General features: G+C 42.1%; 1 protein-coding gene across 18 annotated transcripts in view; it reads left to right on the top strand.

The window, feature by feature from the left end:
* SOX5 (SRY-box transcription factor 5) overlaps positions 1-27520 on the top strand; it is a 657730-nt gene that overhangs the window by 490646 nt on the left and 139564 nt on the right. For all 18 annotated transcript variants that reach the window (XM_054207629.1, XM_054207623.1, XM_054207624.1 and 15 more), the window contains 3 exons: positions 2519-2605; positions 16365-16537; positions 19016-19084. In XM_054207629.1, the coding sequence (XP_054063604.1) occupies positions 2519-2605; positions 16365-16537; positions 19016-19084 (329 nt within the window). The remainder of the gene's footprint in view (positions 1-2518; positions 2606-16364; positions 16538-19015; positions 19085-27520) is intronic.

The following is a 27520-nucleotide window of genomic DNA, read 5'->3' as shown; positions in this document are numbered from 1 at the left end:
TAGCCCCGGCGAGCGGCTACTGTTGCTTTAACGCAGCAAGTTAGACAGCAGACTTGTGTTCCTTGACGAGCGCACCGCAGCGAATATTTTGTCTAGCTGCAGGGGGAAAAAAAAAAATAAGAAAAAAAAAAAAAAGCAAGCGGCTTCGCGGCGGACTTTGCTGACAATAGACTTAAAAGTAAGACGGGCTGCTTTTGGGTGCCTGGAGGCTTGCGGAGCCTATTGTCAGGCTCTACAATGGATTTCTTATTGCCGCATTCCTTGCCTTTGCAAAGGTTTGTTAGCTTTTAATGACTGACAGCCCTCTCCTGCAAATACCGCATTTGCTCTGGCCTGTTTACACGCTACTCGAGAATTTTTTGAAAAGCTTAAGGGGGGGAAAAAAAAAGGGAGGGAGGGCAAAAATTAAAAAAAAAAAAAAAAAAAGCAAGCGGCGGCGTTTATTTGACCTATTCAGGTGCGTTTGGAAAACTGGTTTCCTTCGTGGGTGCTTAACAGGGGACGTAGAAACTTCAGAAGTGGCTGTGTAAGTGCCCAGAGCCTGGCGGCATCTCCGGCTCCTCGGCCCCGGCACGGAGATGTTCATTGCGCTGCAGCTTCTCCCCCTCTATTCCGTAAGGATTTCATTGCAGTTTCAGGGTTTCGGCCAGAAAAACTTGCGTTCGGGCAGTGCCGGGCGACTGAGCCCGTGGGTAGGGCAAGGAGCGACGGATGCGAAAAGAGGACGGGCGCGACAGCCCACCGCTCGGAATATTGGCGAAAATGGGTTATACAGGCGAAAACTGGAGCGTTGCAACGTGTATAAAAATGTTGCGGGGGGGGGGGGGGGAGGCGGGGGGAAGCCCCAAACCAATCTCTTCTGCTGGAAATGGGATTCTGCTAATTGCTACGCTGTCAGCGCCCAGCGAGATGCAGCGCGGGGCTGTGTGTGCGCACGGGTGTCCGAGGCAGCGGGAGTCGGGGGGGGGGGGGGAGTGGGGGTGTTCCTAAAGCAAGGGTGCATCCGTGTGCCCGTGTCCGCCTCGCTATTCACGCGTTAGTACCGTACTGCGAGTGGTCGGTTTAAGGGGAGGGTGGTCTCGCTGCGTCCCTCGGGGGTGACAGGCGCCTTGTGGAGGGAGAGGGGCAGAAGGCGGCGCTGGGTGCGCGGGGAGGGCGGCCCGGCCCCGCCGAGCCCCCCCCCCCCCCCGCTCCCCGCGAGGGTGCGCAGCCTCTGCGTCCTCCCAGCTTTAAGTTGGGGCTTCCAAGAAAGGAGGCGGAATTAGCCAAACAAGATAATGAAGGTTGCTCGTAATGGTTTTTACTGTGGGGAAAATTAACCAGTTGCTAATAATTGTATGGTCTCTAGGCCAGACGGTCCCTTTGATAAGTTAACATGTACTCCCTTTATGCTCCTGGTAGGGGGTAAACAAATGCCTGAACAAATACAAATACACATAAACACAAATGTGGAGAATAGCAGTATATGTCTTAGATCCAGATAATAAGTGTGGGTATTGTTATTTAGATGGCGCATACTGGGACACTTATCTTTTAGTACACTCCATTTTCTAACTGAATGCAGTGCTAATCGTGGGATTGAAAGCTATTGTAATTGTGTACCCATCTAAATGCTGACAAGAATATACAATTACATTGTTTGGAATTGAGTTTAATGTTCTCTGAATTTTATTAGCATTTATATTTACTTATGCATTAAAATTCTACACAAAAAGAGGTCAGAATACAAGAGTTACAGACATAAATATCAGACCCATCCACACCCTCACCGCATTTTTCCTGAAAATACTGAACAAATATATTTTATTTTATTTTATTTTAAAGGAAGTGATAGAATCTGAAATGAGCAAATAATGGGTTTCCATTCTAAGCAATGCCTTTTCTCCCTCCGGATTTTGCAATCTTTTAAAGCTTTTTTCATACCCAACTTTTTATTATTATTTATAATGTGCATGTTACTGGAAAATCTTTCCACAGTATGCTTACCACCACACGATGTTTAAACACACATTATAAAGTGGATGTAATTGTAAACACTCAGAGGGATATAATTACATGTAGCAGATTTAGGAGCTAATTCTTTGCTTCTCTCTCTCTCTCTCTCTTTCTCTCTCTCTCTCTTTACTCTGCATTTTATCAACGTAATTATTTTTTGACTGCAGACTAACACCCAGAAATTGACAGGCATCCATTATAGGCAGCAACTTGTTCCCCAAATTGAAAAACAATGAAGTGCAGGTTTATATGTGCCCATTGTCATACAGAATTACCGGGGCTTTGTTCCACAAGAGGAAAAAGCTAATGGTTTTGAAACAGCAGGTGACAAAGCACACTTCCCCCCCCCCCCCTCCCCTTTTTTTTTTTCCCCTCCCCCCTTATCAGTTTGTTGATGAAGTCATTAAGAACTGGGGCCCGGAATAGGGTTGGCCTTATTTTTAGCAGATAGACTTTTAATGAGTTCTATTGTGGAGACAGTCATGTTGATTTGCTCACATTTTTTTTCCCCCCCTTCACTCAGAAACTCCCAGTATTGAAAAGCTACTATCAAAGGACTGGAAAGACAAGCTTCTTGCCATGGGATCAGGGAACTTTGGAGAAATAAAAGGTAACGCTGTTTCTGTGCTAAAGCAAATTGAGAATGAATATAGAGATACCACTGGCTTTATAGAACTTTTGCTTGTTTACCCCTTCCCCTTGAAACATTGTAATTTGGGGCTTAAATGAGATCTATGCTCTCCATCTGTGATAACAGAAATAAACAAAAAGGTATACTGCCCTAAGTGAATGAACTTACATAAAGCTTTTGTTGTATATATCGTTCTGTGTTGTACGAGGACACGCCGTATTGCTGGATGGGAAAAAAAAAAGTCAATTCACATGTCAAACATGGGTTTATGTGGTATCAGAGTATAGCAGAGCTCAGCTTCTGAAATCTGAGGGTGATCAGAAGTCCTTGTTAATTTTTGGACAGATTTTGATGATGTAGATTTTTTTGACTTTTCTGCATGCAGGAAAAAAAATAAAAAGAGCAAAGTTTGTGTAATGATACCTCTAGGTACCGAAATTAGCCAGTGCAGATTTTAAAAGACAGCGTGCAACATCTGTGCACTAAAGCATGTTCTTTTAAAGCCGTACTCCAGAAGGAAAATGACAAAATTTGACCACTCTCCAGCAGCAGTAGCTTCTGCTTTGCCAAGATATTTCCTCATTTTATGTATGTGAGGTCATTTTACGGAACCTGTAGTTGTTTGTTTTCATCTAATTTAATATTTTTGTAATTCTTCCTCAGTGATTGCGATGAGGAGCTGACTCAAAATGCACGTGTGTCAAAAATTTTAGTTTCCAGAGCAGCCATTATCTCTCTGAAAAGAAACAGTGACTCTGATTCTTCTCCCATTTATATCAGTGTACATCTGGAGTAGCGAAATCAAAGCCAGTGTTGTTTTGGAAATGTGAAAGTAGAGTGAGATTAAAATTAAACCCTTCTTTTATGTTTATAAACTAGATTTCATTTCTCCCCATTATTTTTGGTTTGTTTGCTTACTAATGTTGTCCCTGGTACCGAGATCCTCAGGCAGGCAGGCAGGCTCGCAAACCTCATGCCTGACAGGTTTAAGGATGGCAAGAGGTAGGCAGCGTTCAGTAAAGAATACAACATGACACTCTCTGAGAGGTTCGTGTATTGGTACGTGTGCAAAGATAGTGTTATTTTAATTATACGTGCCTTCCAGCTTGTCGCCGATAAGCCACCGGCATTAGTTTGCGCTAGTCCACTGACTTACACAAGTAGGAAAGTATGCCACTTGCTTCCCCTAGCTTCTCCCTAAGAGGCTGTAATTCAAAAGTATATATTCATTACATATGTAGAATAACTTTAAAACAGAATATAGTGCTTCGGCCCCAAATAGGCTGAGATATTATTATTATAACAGAGAGCCAAACCCTGGGTTCTTTATTCCCACCGAGCACGTTTTCTCCATGTGCGTAAAGCAACAGGTCATAAAGAGGCAGGGTAGCCACTGGGCTTATCTGCGACTTCTGGTTCTTGAAAGCATATTGTTTTAAAATAACATCATCGTCTGCCACGAACTGATGAATCTTTAAGATGTTTCAGGCCCAAAGTACACAGGCGGCTTTCGTATCCACTTCTGGGTGTGTATTTCAGCAGTTCTTGTGAGTTGTGTGGAGCCTCTTTAACTCTCGATGTGCTGGAGCCTTTAGGAGGACTCCCAGCAATTCTCCTCTGCCTTTGGACTCGGTAAAGCTGCTGTGAAAAGTGCTGCGCGCTGAGAAGGCCGTCTGTTCCCAGTCCTTATGATCTTGTTCTGTTGGAGGGCAATCTTTTTTCTCCCTTCCTCTCTTTCCCTTTCACAGGCTAAACTTGAAAGCGGCAGCAGCAGCTATATGCTAGCACGAAAGAAATTCAACAGTCCTTTCAGTCTTGCCCGGGGGGAGGATGGGGAGCGACAGCACAGCCTCAAAGAGGAGTTTTCTTTGCTTTAATTTTTGTTTTTTAGCTTCATATTTTGAACACAAGTCGAGTTATTGTTCTGCAGCTCTGTTCAAAAGCTTCACATCTGAGGCTTTTTAGTGCAACTGTGGTTCTATGGTTGGGGGCATGGTTATTAGGTGTTTGGATCAGGTTTGGCAGTAAGCTGTGAAAACAGGCACTGGTTTATTTTTCCTACTGACTGCCGTGACAGTTGCAATTATTGTCCATTGTTCCTAGGTGGCTAGAAAGGAGGGAGGATACAATAGAGCATTGCCCTCTGGGGGTAAATGAATTTGACTTACAGGTTCTTGGGGGGTCAGGCAGGCTGATTATTTAGTGCCCAGGAATGCGGTTTTCATGGCACCGCCAGCCATGAGCGGCCAACAAACAATGGCTCAGCTGTATTGCAGCTGTATTTAGTGAGGCAACATGAAAGGTGTGCAAGTTGAGCTGTTTTATACTCACGTATGCGTGTACAAACACACATATATTACGCTAGGAAATGTTTTTGTCCTTCTATAGGAAGGTAGAGTTATTAAGTTTTCCAGTTGTGATTTTTTAATTAACTCCGCTCTATATTTGGTTTGGCAGCTGCATTTTCTTTTTCCTCGTTTTGCTATTAGTGATATTTGGAAACCCCTCACAAGTAGTGTCTTATTATTAATACACCCTGGAATGTGGACAGCACTAGAAGCTGTACTGCCCAACTGTCTTATGCACTGAATAGTTTTTTCCATTTAACTGTTCAAAATTTCATTGTGTTTTTCATTAGATCTGGGGGAGTTTTAGTACGTCATGTGCTAAAGTCTCAGCGCTAGGCTACATATTGTTAATGCCCAAGTCCGCGTTATTACCATTGAGTTTTATTCTCTGGGAGAGATTGAAAGAACGAGAGATGAAGCGGAAGGCATTATTTTCTATTACTGTTATTTCTTTTAAGTTAGAAAGCAGTAATATTTTATCAAAGATAGGGGAGTTGGTGGGTGGCTGGAAGTCACCAGACTCCCACGTTTTGTATTCAGTTGTTGCTCTTAACTGGCTTTGTTACTTTCGGCAGCTACTTTAAGCCCCCCCCTTCCTTCATCTGCGTGCCTGTAAAATGGAAGAACCATCACCCAGCTTCTGCAGAGGTCTAGCTGCAAACTTCAAGATCACAGTTAGAAGGATCTATATATGTCCAGTTACTAGTGGAAAAGGAAGTGTAATACTTCATTCCAAGGCTTGACTGAAAGGGAGTACTCTTATGCTTAAAATGGGGCAAAATCTAGAACCTTTCACGGCTGTAGAAATTTTAACTCAAATGCCTCTGTTTCTTTACGGAGGCAGTCTGGGGTTAAATAAATAAGGCAAGTTTGGCACTGGAGAATTTTTAAGAAATTTTGTTTTGAAATCCCTGGAATTTTTATTCTGTTCAAAACAAGTCAGTCTCTAGTAAAACCCACAAAACACGCCGTTAAATTGAAATGTTTTAAAATAAAGCTGTAAAACTGTATATTGGATTGGTTAAAGCCTGTTCAAACTTAGTTACATCCATCATATTCAGGAACAGAGCTCAAAAGGCCTCTGGATTATTCACGGATAATGCAGTTTATTGGATTCAGTGGAGCAGAGAGAACTCCAGGTCTCAAACCGATCATCTACAGGAAGGAAAATTATACCCCCTTTCTGCCTTCAGCGTAGCCACCTGATACTGTGCATTGCAGGGCCAAAGTGGTTGCTTTCCTCCGAAGCAACGTTACCGACTGCAGTAGGTGCAGCATGTAGGGCGGACCATCGATAGGAGAAGGTATACGAAACTATTTCCGTGATCTTCAGCGCCAGTGGCCATCCCCGTACTTAGAAAACTAACATGAGATTTCTGTTTGACTGGTGTTGGGCCCCCTCTGAGCAGACTTCGGGGAAAGGTGCTGGCCCCCCAGGTGGGCAGGTGCTTCACGAGGTGCACAGTCTTGCTAACGCTGGTGTGAGCGAGGCAGCTTTAACCACGATGAGAACTCTTTTTAAAACTTCCCGGGTGTACACAAAGCCTTTCTGCTAATCTTGTCCATCTCTCGCTTATCGAGAGTTGTCAAGGAATAATAATACATATTTTATATGTTCCCCACTTAGCTAGTTTTGAATAGGTGTGTGGAACAAAAGGCTAAACTGACTTCTGTTTCCAATCTTTCCGAGTTGGTATTCTGTTGAAGTGAAGGCATTGTTAACAGTGATTGCGCCTGAATCTCTCAAGAAAGACCGGGCAAGCCTGAACCTGATGGTTTTTTATTGTTTGAAAATCCTTCTCTGTTGTACAGGTTAGTTCCCAAACTACTCAGGTGAAGTGTTTTCTGCACTCACCGTGAAAGGGATCATCATTAGGGTAAATTCAGCTCTTCGTTGTAGCCACTTAAATCTGGGTGGCTCCAAAGACTGTACTGGAATAACCACAGATTTATGAGTGTCATTGAAAGCAAGATTAGCCTACCAATCCTAATCTTTAATGCATGATAACACAGACATTTGTTTTGTGCGAGGAACTGGGTTCCAAGTTACGTGAAGTATCAGTGCAGGTATTATATCAAGCCGTGTTTGATGTGTGATAGAGCTGTGTTTGCTGAAGACTCTAATCTTGCCTCGATGTTCGGAAGATGGGGCATGAGAGAGTATGCAGTGAACGGTTTTACGACTGCCAATAATGGATAAAGAGAAATAATCCATTCAGCGATACTATAGCTCATCAGAGCCCATGAATTAAAGACATATGTTATGTAGATTCAATGTATGGATTAAAACGGATAATCTGGTAGGTGACACACAGAATCTTGAGATAAGTGGGCTATGCAGATTCGGTATATGGATTGTGACGGATAATTCCATTTAAGTAATGCTGGACAAGTTGAAGACAAGTAAGCTTCGGGTAGTGCTCAGGTTATGTGCAGTAATCCAGTGAGTGACACTTTGGATCGCATAATCTGTAAACTGAAGACAAGGAAGCTGGGGATTCTGCATTTAGATGTGGACAGGAGGGAGGAGGGGGAAGGGGTGAGAGATTATTCATGGGGAATACACTGGGTTTAAACCTTTGACTAGTAAAGCACAGATCCCCAGGAGATGTGTGAAAGCTGCGCGCTTTCTTAGGAGCTGTGTGAATTTTGCATTTGCAAATTAATGGTTGAAAAATGTTTGCAAACTTGTGTCACATGTGGATGCTTTGCATTATTTTTTATGGATAGTATTGTATTTGGAGTGGGGAGAGAAGGAGGGTGAGAGAGTCATAAATGAAGGAGGTAAGATACGTCTGGTTGTCGGCTTTTAACTGTGATAAATTCAATATTATTGCAACCTACTTAGTATCTTCTTCTCCGTGTTTATTTTTTGAGGGTGTTTAATAGTAGCAAATTGCTGAGAGTGAGCTTTTAGTCCTTTGTTAATGTTTCAAAAGTGCTGGGGAGAGGCGGGGGGGGGAAACCTGCCCAGTGGCACACAGGGGAACCTCAGTTTAGAGAGGAAATTTGGCAGCTGCCGAAATAGTGGAGGTTGATCACAATGCAATACGATACTCTCAGGCTGCAGAGAAGTAGACGGTGCCAATTGAGCCACACCAACGCAGAACTTCGTTCAGGCTGAATGAAAGCCTGAAATGGAGATTGTGACTGGATGGGGCTGCTCCCGTTTGACCCTAGAGCGGGAGGAGGTTAGTTGAGGGTAGTGTCTGTGGAACGAGGGTTGGAGGAATCTTTTTTAAAGCATCTAAACTGCAAAAGATGCGTATTTGTGACAAAGCAGCAAATTCGGGCGGCTGCGGATTTACATTTTTTTTTCCGTGAAGGTACTTAATTTGATCAGAAAAAATCAGGTTCTATTTAAATAAAATACAACTTTTAAGAGTGATTGTTAATAGAGAAAATAGAATAAAATTGAACTAATTCAAGTAGCAAATGCCAATGGCTTTATTTTGTTTGAACATATGGAGGCCAAACCACTATATATAAAATCATCTGGAGGGTTGGATGACAAAAGGGACCTAAACCTGTTCTTCTTTATACTAAAATTACCTGAAGGATGTGCTGATAGAGATGAATGTTGCTGAGATACAATTACCAGTTTGTCAAAACAAAGCAAAAATGCATACACGTATATATTGTTTACTGGTTTTCCTGCTGCTGCATAAAATTCCACCCGCAAATGCTGTTTCTCTAGCCTAGTTCTAGCTTGTCTAGACGGCAAAACAATGAATAACCTCTGAGAAATAGTCTCAATACAAATGTTGTCCATTCCTTTTGTAACCTTGACAATAAGTTACTAACCTGGTTGAATACCAAGCTTTGTTTGCAGTGTACGGTACCAAAACTTTTTCTGACAGCAAATAAAGAATACTCACTGACAACTTCTTTCCAGCATTGCGAAATAGTAATGTGTCGGTCTGTTATAGAGCAGACGGCTAAGTTTTTGTCCCCACAGAATATTAATTCTTCAGGGTAGTAATGGCAAAAGATGGTAATTGTTCATCATTTGTTTTTATTCATTCTGCAAAGTCTTCCACTGAAACCTAAAATATTAAGACTGTCCGTATGCCGAAATAGCTTCCTTCTAGCCTGCTGTTCTAAAAAGGACGTTGATTTGTCAAACAGAGAAGATTCATTACATAAATCTGTAGGTACAGACAAATCAGTTTGAATTCTGGGCTTTTTCTTTCCTTGTTTCTTTTTCTAGTGGCTGTGGCTTGCTGAGTAAAAAGCAGTCAGAAAGTTTTCTTTTATTATGCTGACTTCCTATATCAATCAGATGAAGTAATTTAATTTAGCAAGGCAGGTAGTTTTAAGTGATGGCAGTCACTGTGTAGTAAAGTTGGCTTAAATGCTTAATGAAAAATGCCAGTTTTTAGATGTTTATGTCCTGGCAGCTCCAAGATTTACTGGCCTGAAAAGCTATGTGCCAGTCCCTAATAAAACACTCTCTAAAGTATTGATTAGGGGCGCATCAAGGGAGTCGGCACACGTGCACAAGCACATACCCACACCCAGCCACAAATACATACCAGCAAGTACATAACTTAAAGTATATACTCATTGCTTGGTCATAAGCACTTGACATTTCTGTTCAAAGACAGAGGAAAGAAGAGTTTAAATTCGGAACTTACCTCAGCCAGTTAGATCTGTTTATCAGACTACGTTTCCTGAAGGCACGTAACATCAGCTCCCCGTTGCCTCACATACACAACTTCAGGTGACGACAGCAGCACGGCCGTCTGTGCGGCGAGGGGAGAATACTCCTCTTTACAATTATTACCAGGTTTTAAATAGATATCTTTTTTTTTTCTTAGGGGGGGCATGACAAAGATGAGCTTGCTTATAAGTAGAAGGCGGCTAGGTGGCCTCTCTGTTTTACTTTCCACGTTTCCTTACTGAGCAGAGTAATACTGGGTTTGCATTTCTAACGTTGAAAGGTAAAACTGGGTTGGGAAGCGGGGAAAGAAAAATAGTTGACAATGAGAATGGAACTCTCAAGAAAAGATACTGGAATAAAACCCTCAAGCAAATATACTTATTTTATGAACTGCTGATACTTTATTTATTCTTTGGATGTAATAATGTTATTGCTAGTAGGAGTTTCATTCTTCTGAGGACAGCTTAGTTAATAGGCTATTCAGTTTGAAAAACCTCTTTCTTGGCTCTTTATCAGTTTTATATTGAAACTGTTATGTCCCTAGCTTAAAAATGGCACTGAAAAACACATCGCAGGAAATGCTTGGAGATGACTCAGTTTTTAGCTGGTGCCTGGGTTGTAGTTATGTCCTCATCGCACTCTTGTTGCATCAGGGCAAAGTTACGCAGAAACTGTGTTGTGCCACAGTTCTGTCACTTTGTTAGTTGGATGGTGTCAATAATTGCTCTGTTCGTGGGGTCCCTTTAGCTAGAACCCTACCTGGTTGATACCAGGTCAAGGTCAAGCAAAGGTTTAATTATTTGTATAATACGTATCCCTGTTAAAGTCAGTGGGGAAACTCTTGGCCTTACTGATATAGTTCTGCTGGTGACGGTAGCGTGGCCAGCAGTAAAAGGCCTTACAGTGCATAAAGTTAAGAATGACTTCAGGCAAGTTTCTAAAAACTTCACGCCTCAGTTTTCTCGTGTATAAAAGTGTTGCATGCATACCACTACCTTTCTACCTGCTCACAGTCTTTAAGAAGATCAATTAGTTAATGCTTTGAAATTAAAAAATGCTCTATACGGCATGCTCTAATTATTATTACACATCTTAACGTTATTTGAATACAGAGTACTTCAAAATACTCTTATTTCCATTTAATTTTTTTTTCCCCCTACAAAGCTTTGTAGATACAGGAGGATTTTTTTTTTTTCTTTTGTAGCCATAGATAATGATATGAACGTAACACAATATTATTGTGTCTTCCAGGCTTTGTAGTCGCACATTGTTTTCTTTGATTTTTTCTTTGAAAGACAGATGCTGACAGTTCAAAAGCTATTTACGTAATTACTTTGATAGTAAACTGACTCCGGGGATAAATTTCACTGTCTGTATGGGTGTGCGCGAGTGGGCACGTGAGCGCCCCTGATTGATAACATTCCTAGCAGCTTAATTGAGACACGTCGGAGGGGCTGAGGAGAGCCTTGCCGCGTCTCTGCCCTTGCAGAACACGCTGGGTGCTGCGCGGCTGCGAGCGGATCCGTAGGTTGGCTGCGAGCAAACGTTCTCATCGCTTGAGCATTCGCAGCAAAAGCTTAAAATGCCTGTTAAAGAAAATATTGGCTTTCCTAATTTCTCATTTACATTCTCATTCTGTCTAATAAATTATAATAAAGTATTTACTGTTTTGATCGCAAAAGCAGTTTCTCTGCCTTTTTTTTTTGCTTTGGTTCTGTTTTGGGTGGATATGCCAAGGTTTCTCCTGTTCGTTTTCTCACTTAAAGTGTGTCATTTGGTCATATTGGTGTCTTCATTCTAATGTTTATTAAATGTTACTGTCACTGCCAGTCTGAGACTGTGAATCAGAACTAAGAATGTGTAATAGTTTATTTCACATTTGAGTAAATTTCTTTTACTACTTAAACACTATTATGGATAGTGTTGATCTGAGATGAAGTTTAGGTTTGGCGATACAGAATGCCTCTAATTTGAGTCTTCTTTTATTGCCATCTGCTGTGAGTGTTGCATCCACAACATGTTTTTTTTTCTTGCCGAATCTCTTTTTGCGGTGATAGAGAATAAGCTGACGCATCTGGAAGGCATCTTTTCTTGGGCCATTCGCTGTATCAACCTGTAGTGTATACTTGGATGCGGTCTCGCCCGAGTTGTTTTGATAAGTTGTGAAAAATCCACATTTTGCCATTGCAGTGATAGAGTACAGAGAGAACAGTATGAGCACCTACAGCAGTCTCCTGAAAGGCAGGTGGTCGGGTGGTTAAAAGCTTTGTTAAACATAAAATGTGCAATATCTATTTGTTGTGGATCTGACGGCAATTAAGAGTAATTTTTGAGGCAGTCGTTGATGTAAGCCACTCTCCTTTTACTCCTCACTCAATCCCTGTGGGAAGCGGGTCTAGCTTGCTGTCAAGTTGTACGCGGCAATACTGGGCACTTGTTTTTTCTCCCAGCCGCGCTGCATGGCTAGAGTGAAAGCACTGCAACCGTACGGATGCTCCGTGTAGGGCAGCGCCCGGCTCCAGAGCCATTCCCAGCTCTGTACTACTTGGGGCAGCTCTAAGCGAGTTTAATGACGAAGCAACTGAAGGTAGCTGCTGAGGCTGGCGGCTCATCCTCACTGAGGTTTGCACTGCCTCCTAAGTTCTAGCAGTGTTACCAGCCACGGGGGTACTTCATTAATTCCCAAACAGCGTGATTTAAGCCAACTGTCTTTACACGGCTGGTGGTGTAGTTACTTAAAATACTGACATGTTTTGCCCTCTGAGCTACAGAATTCTTCACACGGAAATCCCGTAGCTGCCAAGACCCTTCACACGATGATAAAGGTTTAGATCTCATGCGGGTTAACAGAGAGAAAACAGTGGTGAATGGACAGAAGTCCCCCATCCTTGCCTACCCGCAATCTACAGCATCTAGAAGGGGATACAAGACTGGCAACTGATCCTCTTGACTCTGCAGTGCCTTTTAATACACCGGAAAAAATTCCGAACACTGAAGGTACTTACATAGTGACCGAGCTGTTGCCCTCAGCTCACCATTACGGAAATAACGTCAAGTATCATTTGGCGTTCATTTGTTATGCAAACTAAGTAATTTATGAATGGCAACTGTGAAATGGCAGTTTTGTTGGCCATTTCCACGAAAGAAAGTATAGAAGAGGTGTGCTAGGTAATAAGGGTAACAAAAAATACCAAACTTAAACCAAATGCAAACACTTTATCATCAAGACACTCCAACTCAAGTACTTTTTTTCTTTTTAATTCGCACACTTGTATTAAGCCACCAGTTGTCTGCAGGAAACCTCAAAACGATCTGTGATTCATCATCAGTGGGGCTTATATGGATATGTGGGTAAGGCAAGGGGAAATCTACCCCAAAACTCACCATCTTCCAGTAGACCCACACATCTGATCTCCCTCGCCTACGGTTTTGTGCAGATGACTTGAGAGTATGGCTATTAGAGTATTTATTTTGCAAGGAATGATATCTTAAAGAATTGAAATTATAAGTAAGAATTATTGAAGTTATTGGAAGGACGGGCTAATCACATGAAAATAAAGTGCCTACTAAGCCATGTTTTCCAGAAAATATTCTCCAACAAAAGATTTTTTTAAGAAGTTGATGATGATAAATTCTCACTTTCAGTTTATTGGCAAACTGAAGTTGCTGAAGAAATATAGCATATGAAGGCTTCCTTTTGTCAGACTACTTCCATTCCAGTTTATAAGCCAACGGAATTATGCGTTGTGCCTGCTAAGCTGGTACATAAAGCAGCCCCTTTGGGCATCTCGAAGTTTCTTTAAAAACTAAGTAATAGTGAAGAGATTGTGTGCGTTGGATTTGTCCCCAGCTGCATGGCCACGGTGTGCCTGCACCTCCGGCATCCGCACCAGCACTTCATTGCTCTTAGTTCACCCAGGCTTTCCTCTCGGTCCTGCAATTCAAATGAAGCTGTTGTTTTCCCGAGGAAGAAGGTTTTTTGCTCCTCTCTAGGTAAATCGGGTTAAAGAAGAAACCGCAGTGGGTGGATGGCCCCGCGGCTGGCGGTGCAGTTGTTTGGTGTCGTGGCCAGGGCGGTGGCGTGGGGAGCGTCCTGCTCGCCCTCGGGAAGCGCAGCCAGCGCTCCGCAGCGCAGGGCTGCATATCGGCCTTTCTTTTTCTGCCGCTGTCGGTAACTAACTCTGTGACCCCTCTGTCTGTCAGTTTACACATATGGAAACGGTTTTCCACCTTTCAAAGGTGTGGTGGGGATTAATTTAACTTTACAAAGTGCTTTTTGATTCCCAACTGAAAGCTACTGTAGGAGCTTGAAATACACTGATGAACCCGTACTGGCTGAAGATCTTTGATGTGTGTCAGTGTGTTTGTCGAACAGTTTATTTGACAGTGATTTCTTTTTGCTTACCCTAACTTTAGGACTAAGCCAATCCTGTGTATTCCATCTCTCTCTAGGTTTTTCTCCCTCTCTGTCTCTTGCGCACACCCATCCCTCAGTAAAGATTTGGAATAGAGCATCCGCTGAATAAATAAATAAAATACTCAGTTTTCAGATGTTTCAGCGTGCCCAGCGTGTTATACTGCCAGTATCAGGATACTCATAGTCTTTATTAGATGCGCATGACAGTAAACCAACATGCTAGCCGCAGACAGGACAAAGGAGGAGCTGCCTTCTGGAATAATTCTTCTACACCACTTGGAAACACTGCACCCTTTTTCCTAGGGAAAAACAAATGAAGGATGGAAGAGTGGCAATAAACATTTCTGATTAATTGTATGGCCAGGTGGCAAATGCATTACTTGTAGCTGTTCTCCGTCTCCAATGTTTGAAATAAAAAATGTAAGTTAAAAGTGCTTTCTTCGGTAGCGTTACTATTTTAGCACTGGCTTCCATTCTTTCTCACAGCTTTTAACAAAACAGGTTTAAGGTCCTATGGTTTCTGGTTCAGTGTATTTCTCAAATTTCCAGCTTTTTGGAAAAAAAAAGCTTTTTGGGAAACCACAGTTTTTTGGGAAACTATCTGAGAATATTCTGCTGTAGCTCTTTGTTATATCATGAGAATATTTTCACATACATCTCTAGCATCTTAATACAAAGTTAATCAGCTTACATTTCCTGTATATGAAAATGTTGATTCTTTGTGTTTTCCCACTTGTATGTGGCTGTCTAAAAACGCGTTTAAGGGCTTGGGCTTGGACTTGGCTGACGTAGCAAATAGGATGCTGCTTGGGAGCGCAAGGTTGAAATTAAGTGAATGTAGATTAAACTATCAAGCAGAGAGCCCTAACAGTGACACCTCTAAGGCTGTGGTACAATCTTCCAAAGAAAGCAGTAGATGATTCACCATTTCAGACGTTTCAATCCAATCTAGAAAGCCGTAGTAAATATATTGTAGGGAACATTCCTACACTGGCAGGGGGGTAGACTAAATGAGCTATTACCAGTAGCTCTTTTCCATGTCTGACTGATAGTTGGCTAGGAACACGTTTAGCATAGTCGCCAATTTTTCTTCTTTTTTTTCACTTGGAGAGCACTGGTGACATTGGCAGAAGAACGCTTCCTGTGTTTGAGAAAGGTTTGTGTGGCAGGGCTGTCCCAAAAGCAGGCAGTTTTCAGAGGAGGCACAGACACCGATAGCCTTTATCCTTTCCTAAAGCTTTTTTCAGAAAGGTTTTCTTAGGATCTGACTCATGTGAGAGGGTGTGGTGGTACTGGAGATATCTGTGGATTAGCTGCTGCACATATTTTCTGGTCTTTTAAATTCGAAGTCAAATGATATGGATATACTAATAGTGCCATTCTTTGTTTTAGTGTATGTTTCATAGCTTTTGAGTTTCCCTGGAATTTTTTCTGCCCTTCCCTCATAACCACTGTCCTTTTGGGTAGAAGGAGAATTTTTACAGAATGATTATGAGAGCGAGGTAGTCAGTTCCTCTGTCTGTGCCTGCTGAACTCTCCTATAAAAAGCATCTAATGACAGTAGAAGCGAGAGAGATGGTGAGTTGCGTTTAACTCAGTTTTTCTGATATGTTTATGCAAGGCTCGGTCCTTTAAAAATACTCATCAGTGGCAGCATCAGCGATAGTAGTTATTGACAATTTAAATACTATATAATTTCATCCTAATCAGGGCAGCTGTAGATGATATAACAGGTAGCGTCCTGACAGCTTGTTGCGTGCTGTGCTGGTGACAGTGAGAAGGCTGGGTGTGGGGAGCCAGAGAGGTAGCCAGCACCCAGGAGACTTCTCCGCGTCCCCTTGATTACAGAGGGATGTCAGTACACACCTTACAGTTTCTGTAACCGTCGAAGCATTGATGTGTCTTTCTCAAAAGCTTCTGACAAAAATGTAATTGTCTTCCAAAACTGGAAGTGTTGATTTTGATCCCCACGAAATGTAAACGATGTTTCAAATTTGAAACTCTTTTCAAAACAGGCAGTATTTTTTCCCCTGTTAATCTGATAAAAAGGCAACAGGAAACAGATGAAAGGGCAAGGAAACATTGAAGGGGGACACCAGATCAAAGCCAGTGTACAGAATTATCCGCCGTGGCTCATTTTTCTATGGAGGGACAGGTCTTAATATGCAGGGTATTGCAATATCTGCTGTTCTTTGCTTCTACCGAAACTTTGCTTACAGTGAAGCTGCAAAATAAAAACCTGGCTAGCTCTAAATTTCCTCTCTTCTCTTTACCTTTTTTTTTTTTTTTTCCCCGCCATATGATGCCCAGGGACTCCAGAAAGCCTTGCTGAGAAAGAAAGGCAGCTCATGGGTATGATCAATCAGCTGACCAGTTTGCGAGAACAGCTGCTAGCCGCTCATGATGAACAGAAGAAACTGGCTGCATCACAGATCGAGAAACAACGCCAACAAATGGAGCTGGCTAAGCAGCAACAAGAACAGGTGAGTGATTATTACAGGGGCTTTCAGCTTCGATCATTTTCTAGGAGGACTTTTCAGGAGCTTATCTTTTAGGGTTGGTACTTCTCAAGTTTGCTCTCCACCCAGAATTTTTTTCCCATTTGGTTTCTTAGGTAAAGAAGTTTGAACAGAAACATATTGGCAGAATGCTTTAATTTGCAATATATAAAATAGTGCTCTTTGTCTATTAAAGGTACGCTCTCTGGTTTGGAGGTGTTCTCTTCTAATAGTGTTTTTTCTAAAAATAAGTGTAAGTAAGCGTACAAATTCATCCCTCCTGAGTCATCTTCCAATTCTGCTTGAATTGAGTGATGCTGAATAGGTATAAAAGGAACAAAATGTGGCATTTGGCTTGTAATGTGACAAATGAAAGGGTTGGTTTTGCTAACTGCACAAAAATGCGAGGGAGAAGGATATAAAGTCAGTGAACAAGTGTGACTTTTTTCCTTTTACACTCGAGGGGCGTGATTTTCAGCCCTTGCAAATATGCCCTCCACTGAAAATGCAAACATGTTTTTCCACGTGAACAGTTCCAGCGAGGGCACATGGACACGATATTTTATGCACAACACAACTTTTCCAACGTATTTGCACCGTGCAAGTTTTAAGAAAAATGGATGTCCATTTTTGTACCTGAACATGAGCAGAGAATGCTTAGGCACCTCGTTTACAGTTTTGTCAGGAGTCCCTCCTGATACCTCTTACGTGAAAGCGTTTTGGTCTGTCTGACCATTTATTTCAGCTTATTACGAAATTTGAGTTTATATTGTAGAATGGCAGCTATGTGAATTTTGTGAAACTCACAAAATTCTTTTAAATCTGTCGTAGTTGTCACACTTCAACGTTTGTATTGTACCAAGCAAGTCTTAAGATTCTAAACCACTGCTCACATCCTCAGACATTTTAGCCTTGGTTTTCCCCATGTTTGATTATTTATAAACCTTATCTTTAATACTGTGTATTTTGGCCTCACACCTGAAATCCCACCTGGGGAGAACAGAAGTGACTTACCTATTAAACTAGAGAATTTGTATCACGCTGTTGTTTACATGGAGAAAGCAGATGAAGGCGTGAAGGTGGAATTGGCAAGATTCTTCCACGAGGAGATGTCCTGCAGCAGCTATTTCCTTTGCCCTACCTTTTAAAGTCACTACTGCTACAGAATGGCCGTGTGATCTGAAAGTGAAAAAAAAATGGAAAGAATGAAAAAAGGCAGTAAGAAATCCTGCAGGATTATTATTAGGATAACAAGGATTTCTTTTAAGTTAAGAAATTATGTAATACAATTCTGTGTTATATAGAAATTAAAATAACCAAACTTTCCAAAAAATGTATTGAGAAAAGTTATTTTGGTTGCTTAAAGAGAGGCTCTAGAAAGGAAACATTTAATCTTTTAGATGTGGAGTTAACGATGAGTGTTTCTTATGCTAATAGTTTAATAACAGAAATGAAAGAAAATACCTAAGGGGAAGAATGCGCAAAATTCCTCCCAGTAAGTATGCGTAAGTTCCCATCTGACCCTGAGATGTGTACACATACCACAGGGGAAAAGCAAGACTCCTTCTGATGTTCGTACTGCTATGCTAGCTATTCACGGGAGCAGAGCTTTTGTGATGACTCAAATGAAAGTTTTTCAGGTTTGAGATACATAATGGTTTATCTCCATCGGTCCTCTGAGAACTCTAATTTGGTTCCGTTACTGTCTGGTTTTTCCTTCACTGTGTGTAAAATGCGTCCACAGTAAGGTTCCCCATCATTTAGTCAATGGAGAGGGAGGATGGAAGTCCTTACGGAAAACACAGATGACTTTGAGAGGAGACTACAAGTACTCCATCATCTTCTGTAAATGAGTTTCAACGTTGAGCTGTGTAGCCTTGCACTGCTCCTGTAGTTCCTTCCAGCTGATACACATGTTGAAGAGTCGGTGATTTTCCCAAACCCAGTTCCATTTTGTTTGTGTCTCTTTCTGCATCAAGGAAATATGCACACTAATATCTTCCTCCTGGGTGTCAGATTTCCTTTTTTTGGAATTTTTGAATAGGTGGTGCCAAACATAAAAAGAATATTACTGTCCATCCTACTTTTTTGCCTTTCCTGCCTTCCCCTACTATTTTCCAGCTTCTCTGCCAGTATTGTTCTTCCTCCAACAAGTTGGAGCAAATGAGTGCTCGCTTTGGGGGGATTTTAGCAGTGCTGTTTCAGATAATGAGGAGAGATTTTTGCATCAGTCCTTCCCTTAATATCCAGTACAGCGTTTTCCATAAGGTTCCCTTTCACACTAGTATTAGTTATGAATTGCTCCTGAGCACGAGCCCCTTGCTTCAGTGGCAGTCCAAGCTGCCGCCACCCACCCTTGAAGGTTTCTTAGCTTAATAGAGCCATTTAAAGAATGAAGCAGTATGGAAGTTTCCTACATACCAACTCCACATCTCACGTTTCTTCTGTGCAATTTCTCCACAGATTGCAAGACAACAGCAGCAGCTCCTGCAGCAGCAACACAAAATTAACCTTCTTCAGCAACAGATCCAGGTCAGAGACTGCGTTTCCACCCATGCCCCTTTTATCTCTCTTCTCTCCTTTCTGGTTCCCCATGCTTTCCCTCAGCCATTATTGTCATACTTTCTTTAAGAATCTCTGCAGACAGCTTACATCTTATTTATGGAAACATATGAGGATATTACCTGTCATTAAGCCAAAGAAGTCAGTTTCTGGATGGCCTTGTATGATTAACACTGCTCCTATAGGATGGGGAAGCAGATGTGAGAGGAGCTGGTCATGTGAGCAAGGGTTTGCAGGACCAAGTCCTCTTTCAGCCATAGATCAGGAGCGGCAAAAATGTTGCCAGGAAGAGTTGGGTGGCGATGGATCTCCTACATCTCTGCTCTGGAGGTTTTGCAGAAGCAGTTCTCTTCAGTGATCAGTAATCAAGTGTCCCGCCTTCCCTCTACCCCAAGGTGCTGAAAGTCCAGAAATTTTCAGGACTTCGGGTGAAGTATTGTCTGAATGAGAAACTGGTCAAAAGGTTGCTTAGATTCTGCAGAGCAACTGTGTAGGTCCTAGGTATCTACAGGTTTACTCCTAGTAGTAGAAAAAAGTTGTTAACCCAGTATAACGAGTAAACTTTATTTAACCTCTTTTTTCCCTAAGGTATTCAGAAGTGTTCATGCCATTGACTGTATTTCATTACTTTTCTTCTGTGTGTATATATGCGTGCCCCTATTTTGGGAATAATGCAAATCGGTTTGCCCATGAAGGTTTTCACAGAATAACAAAGGAGGGGTTTGACATTTTACAGATGTCTAGAATCATGGTAAAATCTCTGTCTGTTTAAGTATGCAATTATGTATAAAGCTTTGCAAGTGGCTGTGGAAATGAATGCTATGTTCTGTTTGTTCAGTAACAACAGGATTTTCCTTCCGACGCTTCTCGTTCGTATTTCAGAATTAGTTCCCTAAAATTATGGGCCATAGCCGTAACTGCTCTAAGAAAACTTAATTCCAGCTTCACGCAAGAAGAAAAACTGGCTCTGTCATTTCAGAGGATATTCTGTCAGTATCAAGACTTGTGTAACTATGAAAAACTTCTGGGGATGTTCCAGCCCTCTGTTATAAGGCAACTTAAATACAAAATGTGCTGTGCTGAAAATAGTTTTGCAATTGGTAAGACCTGGCTTGGCCTTGGCCTCTGTGTTTTTTTTTCCTTCTTTAAATTTGTGCGTGGGAGGGATTTTTCTTCTTTGCTGTATCTTTAATAAGACTTAAAAAGAAAAACAATAGTAGAACCTCTACAATAGCAAGGAAAGTATTTACATTTTTAGCATTTAGCTATGGCAGTGAGAGAGGAAGTTGTTTTATAAGCAGCGAATAAAAATAAATTGAAGTAACATAATTTGACCCCAACCCTTTTAAGTTTTAAGGCCTCGTAGATAAGAATGAAGTATGTCGTTTTTAGGGTAGCAGGGAACACTGGTTATTGATAATGAGATATAGAGCCTTTCATCTCTTGATCCCTGGTCCAAGTTTGACCTAAGTCGGTAGTAAATGAAAGTCGTCTAGCTACCATCTGATACAAGCTGCAAGCCTAAGAAATGATTTGGAGGTCTGTCTCAAGGGATTTTGGATGAAATATTGACCCTGCCAAGGTCAGAATTTCACCTCCAGGGTCCACTTCACACAAAACCCATCAGATTTGGGGCACCCTTGTTTCGGATGGTCACGTGATAAAGGTCAAGAATTGAACAGGCAGAGAGACAACAGTGTCCTCTCATTCCCATAGAGATGATCTATTTGTAGTGAAATTTTGATTATACTGCCTGGCTCTTGACAGTTCTGTGGTCTGTATGGTCGTGTAGTCTCAGGAGCCCTGGTTGCGGCCCGATTACTGTGAAGTCACTTACAGGGAAAAACATTTAAAAATACTCCCCCCCCTTATTGGCAGCGAACGCGAAGCAAAACGTTTCTTCTAAGTTACATGCTTAGTTGACTGTTGTCAGAGAGAAGAAACCATTCCTGAAGAAATCTGCCTTTGTATGTAAATGGAGACAATGAAGTCACCCTAACATGCCCACGTTTAAAAAGGTCTGTGAGTTTACAATCAGGTTATGGTAGGTGGAACAAAGCTGTGACATGAATGTAGCTGTGAGTTCAGCTTTTCTGACCTTGCCCTAATTAATCTAACAGGCTTCTGTCACATTGGCCCGGAGTTTTTAAATAGCACTAGATTTATTGACAGGGAAATATTCCTACAAAGTCTGGATAACTATTTGACTTATGTGCAATTGAATGATTAGGCTGCAGTTATGAACACAACCTATTTATGACAAAGGGTTCGTTTTACTTGAGCCAATTTTTTCGAAGCTTGTGAGAGTTGCCATAATTCCAGATAAATTATTACACAGAAAAAAGCTATTGAAATATTGTATTGAAAACATAATACCCTAAGGTTAAAAAAAAAGCACAACCTGACTGACCCCATGATTTATGACTCCTTTCTCTGAGTGCGCTAACTTGGAAACAGTTCCCTCTCTCCGTACCCCGGCATGCAATCGCCGATACACACACAATACATAAGCAGGGAGAGACTGCAACGTGTGTCTCCTCCTTAGAGGACTGCAACTGCCGAGTGTAACTACAGCTTCATTAAACTAGGTACTTCTGTGATGCTGAAGAAAGACGCGTTAGCTACTTGAGCTTAGAAAAATGTACCTGGCACATGAGTCTCTAATTGACATTATGTCTTTTTCAAGTCCATCTCTTCTGAATTAACTGGAAGGAGGTTTCACTAATGCAGAAGACAGCCAGCTTATCTTCATATAGAGAGTTAGGTAAACGGGAGAAAAGTTGCAGATTAGATTAAATTTAAGAATCCGTATGACCTCAAAATGCTAATATATCATCTGTACAAGATTTTGTGTTTTGGCATATGATTATAATTTTTTTTTCTGCTTTTCAGGATGTTCTAGACCTAATTTGTGAAGAGGTTTTGTGTTTCTCTGAATAAGTAACTAAACGTCCCGCCGTCTTATTTTATGCCATTTTGGAATGCATCCTCCCATGCACACTGCTTTCTGTTCCATTTAATCTTGATGTGTGTGCGTATGGAAAAGGTTTTAGGTTTAACAGCTTCTGCCTGCTGAGTATTCAGGGTCTTCTCCCCTGCACACCTCAGTCTTGCTGTTTCACCAGAAATGAGACTGGAATGTGTGTTCTGTCCTGTTAACTCTTGTGCATCGACAGCCCCTAAGATCTCAGGTTGCATTTCGGAACAGCTCTGTAGTGATCTGCAGGTGTAAACCAGGCCGAGGAAAGAGCGTGCAGACACCACATACGGCTCAGCAAGTTTTTGGACTAAATCTAGTTTTGTCCTTCAAGGCCTCAGAGGAGCTCTCACTGTCACCTCCCCATCTTCTTTTATGAGGCCACAATGCACTTCCTGGTGTCTTTGCTCTAGAACATGGTGAAGTCTGCGGCTCTGTAGCTGTTCCATCAGGTGGGCAGAGAGTGAAAGGAGCTCGAAGGCTAGCTGCTCCTTTTTCATGATGCTGAGCTAGTCCCCAGTACAGGCAATGATCCTGCGTGGTGGGGTGCCTTGAGGGGTGCCTCTGAGATGCCAGGTTTTGTGAGGTGGCGCAGTTTACACTTTCCACTCTCTCAGAGAAAAAGTCTAGCCCAGGTTGACGATGGAATAGTTTGCTTTGAAGCTCACTGACAAATGTCACTTTAATTGAACTATATTTAAAATGAAATATGGTTGTTAAAATTCATAAAGCAATTCATATTCAGTAGGGCACTGTTGATAAAATAGGTCAACCTTGCAGCCCAAATTGTGATAAAACCGATGCTACTAATCTCACAATTTTGTAGAAAGCCTGACAGTGTTTTATGTTTTTCCCTCAAGCCCCAGCTCTTGGAGTCATGTGATGACAAAAATGCCAGCTTTCATTTCTTCAAAATGTAAACTTCCAGCTCTCGTATTTCCAGGCAAAATCTGAAACCATGAACACTAAAAGTTCCAAAATTAGAAGGCAAACAAAACGGAGGCCAAATGTTGTTTTTTAAACTGTTCTGATTTTTAGTCAAAATTTTTTTTGGAGAGCCCAGCTCAAGATCTTGGAACACTTCAGGTTGCCAATAATGTAAAACTAAGATCTCAAAGCAGCAAGAAGTAACAGTGCTGCTTTACGATGTCTCTAACATTTGGGCCGCAGTTTTGTTTGACTTTTTAGTGTAATACTGCCAGTACTTGGTTACTAATTTGTATTCATTTCTGGGTGACATGCTTAGCCCAAGAACTGAGTGCTGTCTGAAACTTGAGAGCAATTCCTGCCAGACAGTAACCATTTGATGATTCTGTGTGTTGTAGTGGAGGGTTTTCTTTTTCCTTCAGAGCTAGAGACTTGACAGCAGATGTTCTAACAGGACATCTTTGCTGTTAGAAAGTTCGGATCTCTGAAGAATGAGGGGATCCTGACTGAATTCTGATGCGGCGATAGAAAGGTGCACCTCCAGCCCATTCTGCCTGCCAGGCGGGTGGTGACTTCTGGCCGGTGGCACCTGGCTGGACGACGCAGGCAGCTCCAGAGCCTGGTGGCACCTGGCAGGCATGCCGGGGAGACCCTGCTCCCAGGCAAATAACTTACTGTGGTCTCAATGGCCTCAAGCTTTGCAGACCCTTCGCAGCTTGTCTGGCGGGGAGTGTGGGCACCGTGGCACTCCGGACTCCATGCCCCTTTGGGCCACAGGCTTCCTGGCTTTCCTGAATCCCTCAGCTGCCCTGGATGTCCTCCTGTCTCTAAATAAGGCCTTCCTTCGTGAGATTGGATCCACGTTTCCATCCTACCCAGCCGCTGTCAGCTGGCTATGTCCCTTTCCCCATGAGTTTGTTGGTAGATGGAGAAGCCTGGCTGCGCTAGTATGTTCCCAAGTCAGAATATTCCCATTCTCATTAAGTTCTGAGGTTTAAGGTGTTGTTCCAATTTGGAATGTAATAAAATCTTGAACACTTGGAATTTCCTGCAGGACGGTTAGTCCCTTTTGTAGCCAGATCTATTTTTCAAAGTCTAGCTATATTTTTGGGGAGGAAAGAAGGATTTGGTTTCTGAGTTACACAGAATTTCAGAAAAATATTTCTTAAGCTTAACATGCAAAGTTTTGAAATGACACAGTTGTTATTGTCAAAACTTTCCAAGCACCAAGAGCCTCTGGGTTGATTCCAACCTTCCAAAACACTGGTAAAGAGACCTGCTTCCAGAGTGCTTTTGATATCGTAATTTACCCACAGTTATCTATGGTGATCTTTTTGTTGTTGTTTTGTTGTTGCTTTTGAACTCCTCAGGTGAGCAATCATCTGTTATCCAGAACTGGCTGAATGATGTTCAGGCCTGTTTGCGTTCTCTTTGCTTGAGAAAACATTGAGATTTTGATTGACCTATTTCAGATGAGGTTTAGTTGTAAAAAGTACCAGTTTCTCTTTGTTATGAGAAGACACTGACCGTTTGACCGTACGTAAAGAAATGTGAAGATTTGTTCCGTGCCCCAACAAGTTTGCACTCTAAATTATACTTCCAGCAGAGCTCATCCTTACATTTTCTGTCTCCTGCTGGAAAGCAAACTCTAGCAGGCCACTATGTCAGCTAAATGCTTGGAGTACTTTGTGTGTATAATAAGGAGGGTAGAGATCCTTACCCCTAATCCTTGCCCCGTTGGTTTCTCCTCATTGCAACCGTAAGGACTTGTGAAATTTCTTTCCTGGTCCCCAGCTTCTTGCATGCCTGTAACCCAGAGTTCTCTAGGAGGCTTTAAAGGCTAGTTGATGAATTGTTCACTCGAGATGATACAAAAATGAGCAACCACTACACAAGTGATTGGTTACAGATTTAGTAATGTCTGTTTCTTCTGTATTACCATTTTCCCTGGGAATTCTGATTTTCTAAGAAGTCAGTGACAGCAGAGCAGTGCTTCGTGGTGCTACGACCCCTTTGCAAGCCATTGCACAGCAGAACAGTATTAGTTCTTCCGTAATTAGAGCCCTCTTTGCATATCAGAGAGAGGTGAGGACAAAAGGTTTCCTTGGTAGACAATATAGCTGTTGAAGTGAGGGCCTGATCCAACTCCCACTGAACCTAGTGAAAAGGCTCTTATTCATATTAGTGGGAGTTTAATGAGACCTTTCTTCAGTAGGAAACTGTGAGAAAGTATCTTCCTTCTCACTCTGCAAGATGTTTTCAGAACAGGCTCCGTCCACTGAGACGGTTTGTTTTTTGTTTTTGTTTTTTGCCAGTGTGGATATGACAAGCTGTGACTGCACAGTCAACCCGAGCAGGCTCGTGGATTGGGGACATTTTGTCCAAATTCATCATGTGTCAGGAGCAGCTGTTTTCCTGCAACTTATAAACATGGGCATACTGGATTCAGTGAGACGGGCCCAAGGAGGAGTCGCACTGCAGCCTTTCCCATGACTTTGCAACCTCTTCCCAAACAACTGAGGTTGCCGGCAAAGAGGCTAAACAATTGTTTCTCACAAAAGCTCTGCAGCTCATGTCCTATCAGTTATCAGAATAACTCGCCTGTCCCTTGAGCAGGGAAAAGCCTCTGGGAAATTAATTATTCAAAAAAACAACCCCCCCAAAAAGAAAAAAGGCAAGGTTGGGGGAGGAAATAGGGAAAGGGAGGCGTGTAAAGAAAAATCTAGGCTAGCACTCAGAATGAGCTAATTGCTTGTTGGCCTCTCAAGGTCAGCAAATAACGTATGTGTTTGACTGAAGGGTATGATGCGTGTACTTTAGAGTAACCTATGGGCCTTCACTTCCTTCCATTACTGTAAAAGTTAAGTTAGGTAGAAGATGGCAGAGGTGTTTAGCTACACTTATTTCTGTGCAGAGCAACATTTTGCACTAATGTACCACATTTTTACTTCCAAAGATTACCGTTAGAGCGAGCATCTACAGATCGTTGGGTTTCAGGCCTTTCCTACTCTCTCATACAATCCAAATTCACTGACTGGTGTAGTCACACCAGTGCAGACAGGGGGAATCTGCTTGGGATTTGTACAACTTGAATTGCAAAGGCATGTTTTCATCAGATAAATCAGGTTTTTTTCCTACGCTGAGCTGCATGATTGCAACAGCACTTGCTGATAATGAAGCTTTCTCCAGTGTTACCAGTCCAAATGTTCAGAAATTACGAGATAGTTTTGGACTTTGTGACATTTTTCTTGCAGTTTTAGCATCTTTTCTTAATTTCCTTTTTGTTACCGAGCTTTCAGTGTTCCCATTTTCCAGTTCTCTCACACAATCACAAGGGAGGGACAGAAAAAAACCCAAAAAAACCAGAACAAAACACCGAAACATACAAAATAATCCAGCAGCTAGGACTAAGAAAAGTGCCAGCAGTCAAATACAGCCTTCGCAGCTGGCAGTGTTCTGCTCCAAGGCCTCATCTTGGTCTTTCTCCCCTCAGCAAGCGTTCTCTCGGAGACCTCTCTTTCCAGGGCCCTGCCTGTCTCTCCGGTTTCAGATCCCCTCTCCAATTTCAGCATCTCTCTGAGGCACCCCACAACTTTTGACCACTTCCTTCCACTTCCTTCCAGCTCCCTGACGTCGCCGTACCGAGCAATCTTCCTTAGGCAGCTGCCCACCCTTTCCTGCATCAGCTCCTCCTTTCTGCCAGCCTTCCCTTTTCCCTCCTTGTCATTATTTCCACGGTCTTTTTAATGGTTTTGGTTGGCATTTTATTGGCTATAGGGCGCGCATGTATATCATTTTGTGAATGTTTGTGTTCAAAATGTGTGGGGTGGTGTACCGGTCTGCGTGTGAGCTATGTTCACATTTGTGTACCCATGCAAGTATTTACACAGCAGGAGCAGAAAGTACCGCAGTAGCTTGTATAAGTGGCTTGGGAAGACGAACACAAACTCTTTATGGCTGTGATCTTGTCTGTATGGAGTGTGTGTAGTCGTGAGCACTTCTGTTGTGCAGCCAAAAAAGGCTGCTACTGCTGCCTCTGCAGTAAGGTAAAGCAGGAGATAACAATAAATTTTTTACTGCTGGCTGGCGGAGGTGTTTAGGATGTGTTTTCTTTATATCTTCATCCGCCCCTAATTGAAGATGCTTTAAAATTGAATGACTAGCAGTCAAAACGTGTTTGCTTCAAGCTGAGAAGAAAAATGCTGGTGTCTCTGCTTCCAAACTGATTGCGCTTTGTACACAACTGACAGCCACAGTCACTTTGAGTGACTGATAAGTGGGAAGCTTTGCCACTTATCAAGGAATGCACGCTGAAAAGAAAGGACTGGAGCCGTTCAGATGCTTTGGCATGTTCAAAATAACATCTCACATCAGTCAGACTCAGAGGCACTAGGAGACATTTCAAAATAAACTTTATATCTATCTATCTATCTAGAGGCAAAGATTCAATTTAACAGACAAATCACTGTGTGGCATCACATTGGCTCTGAAAACGAGAACAT

The sequence above is a fragment of the Rissa tridactyla genome, chromosome 1, assembly GCF_028500815.1.
Source record: "Rissa tridactyla isolate bRisTri1 chromosome 1, bRisTri1.patW.cur.20221130, whole genome shotgun sequence".
Taxonomy (NCBI): Eukaryota; Metazoa; Chordata; class Aves; order Charadriiformes; family Laridae; genus Rissa; species Rissa tridactyla.
The sequence above is the reverse complement of the archived record's forward strand: the minus strand, read 5'-3'. Positions and strand labels throughout refer to the sequence as shown.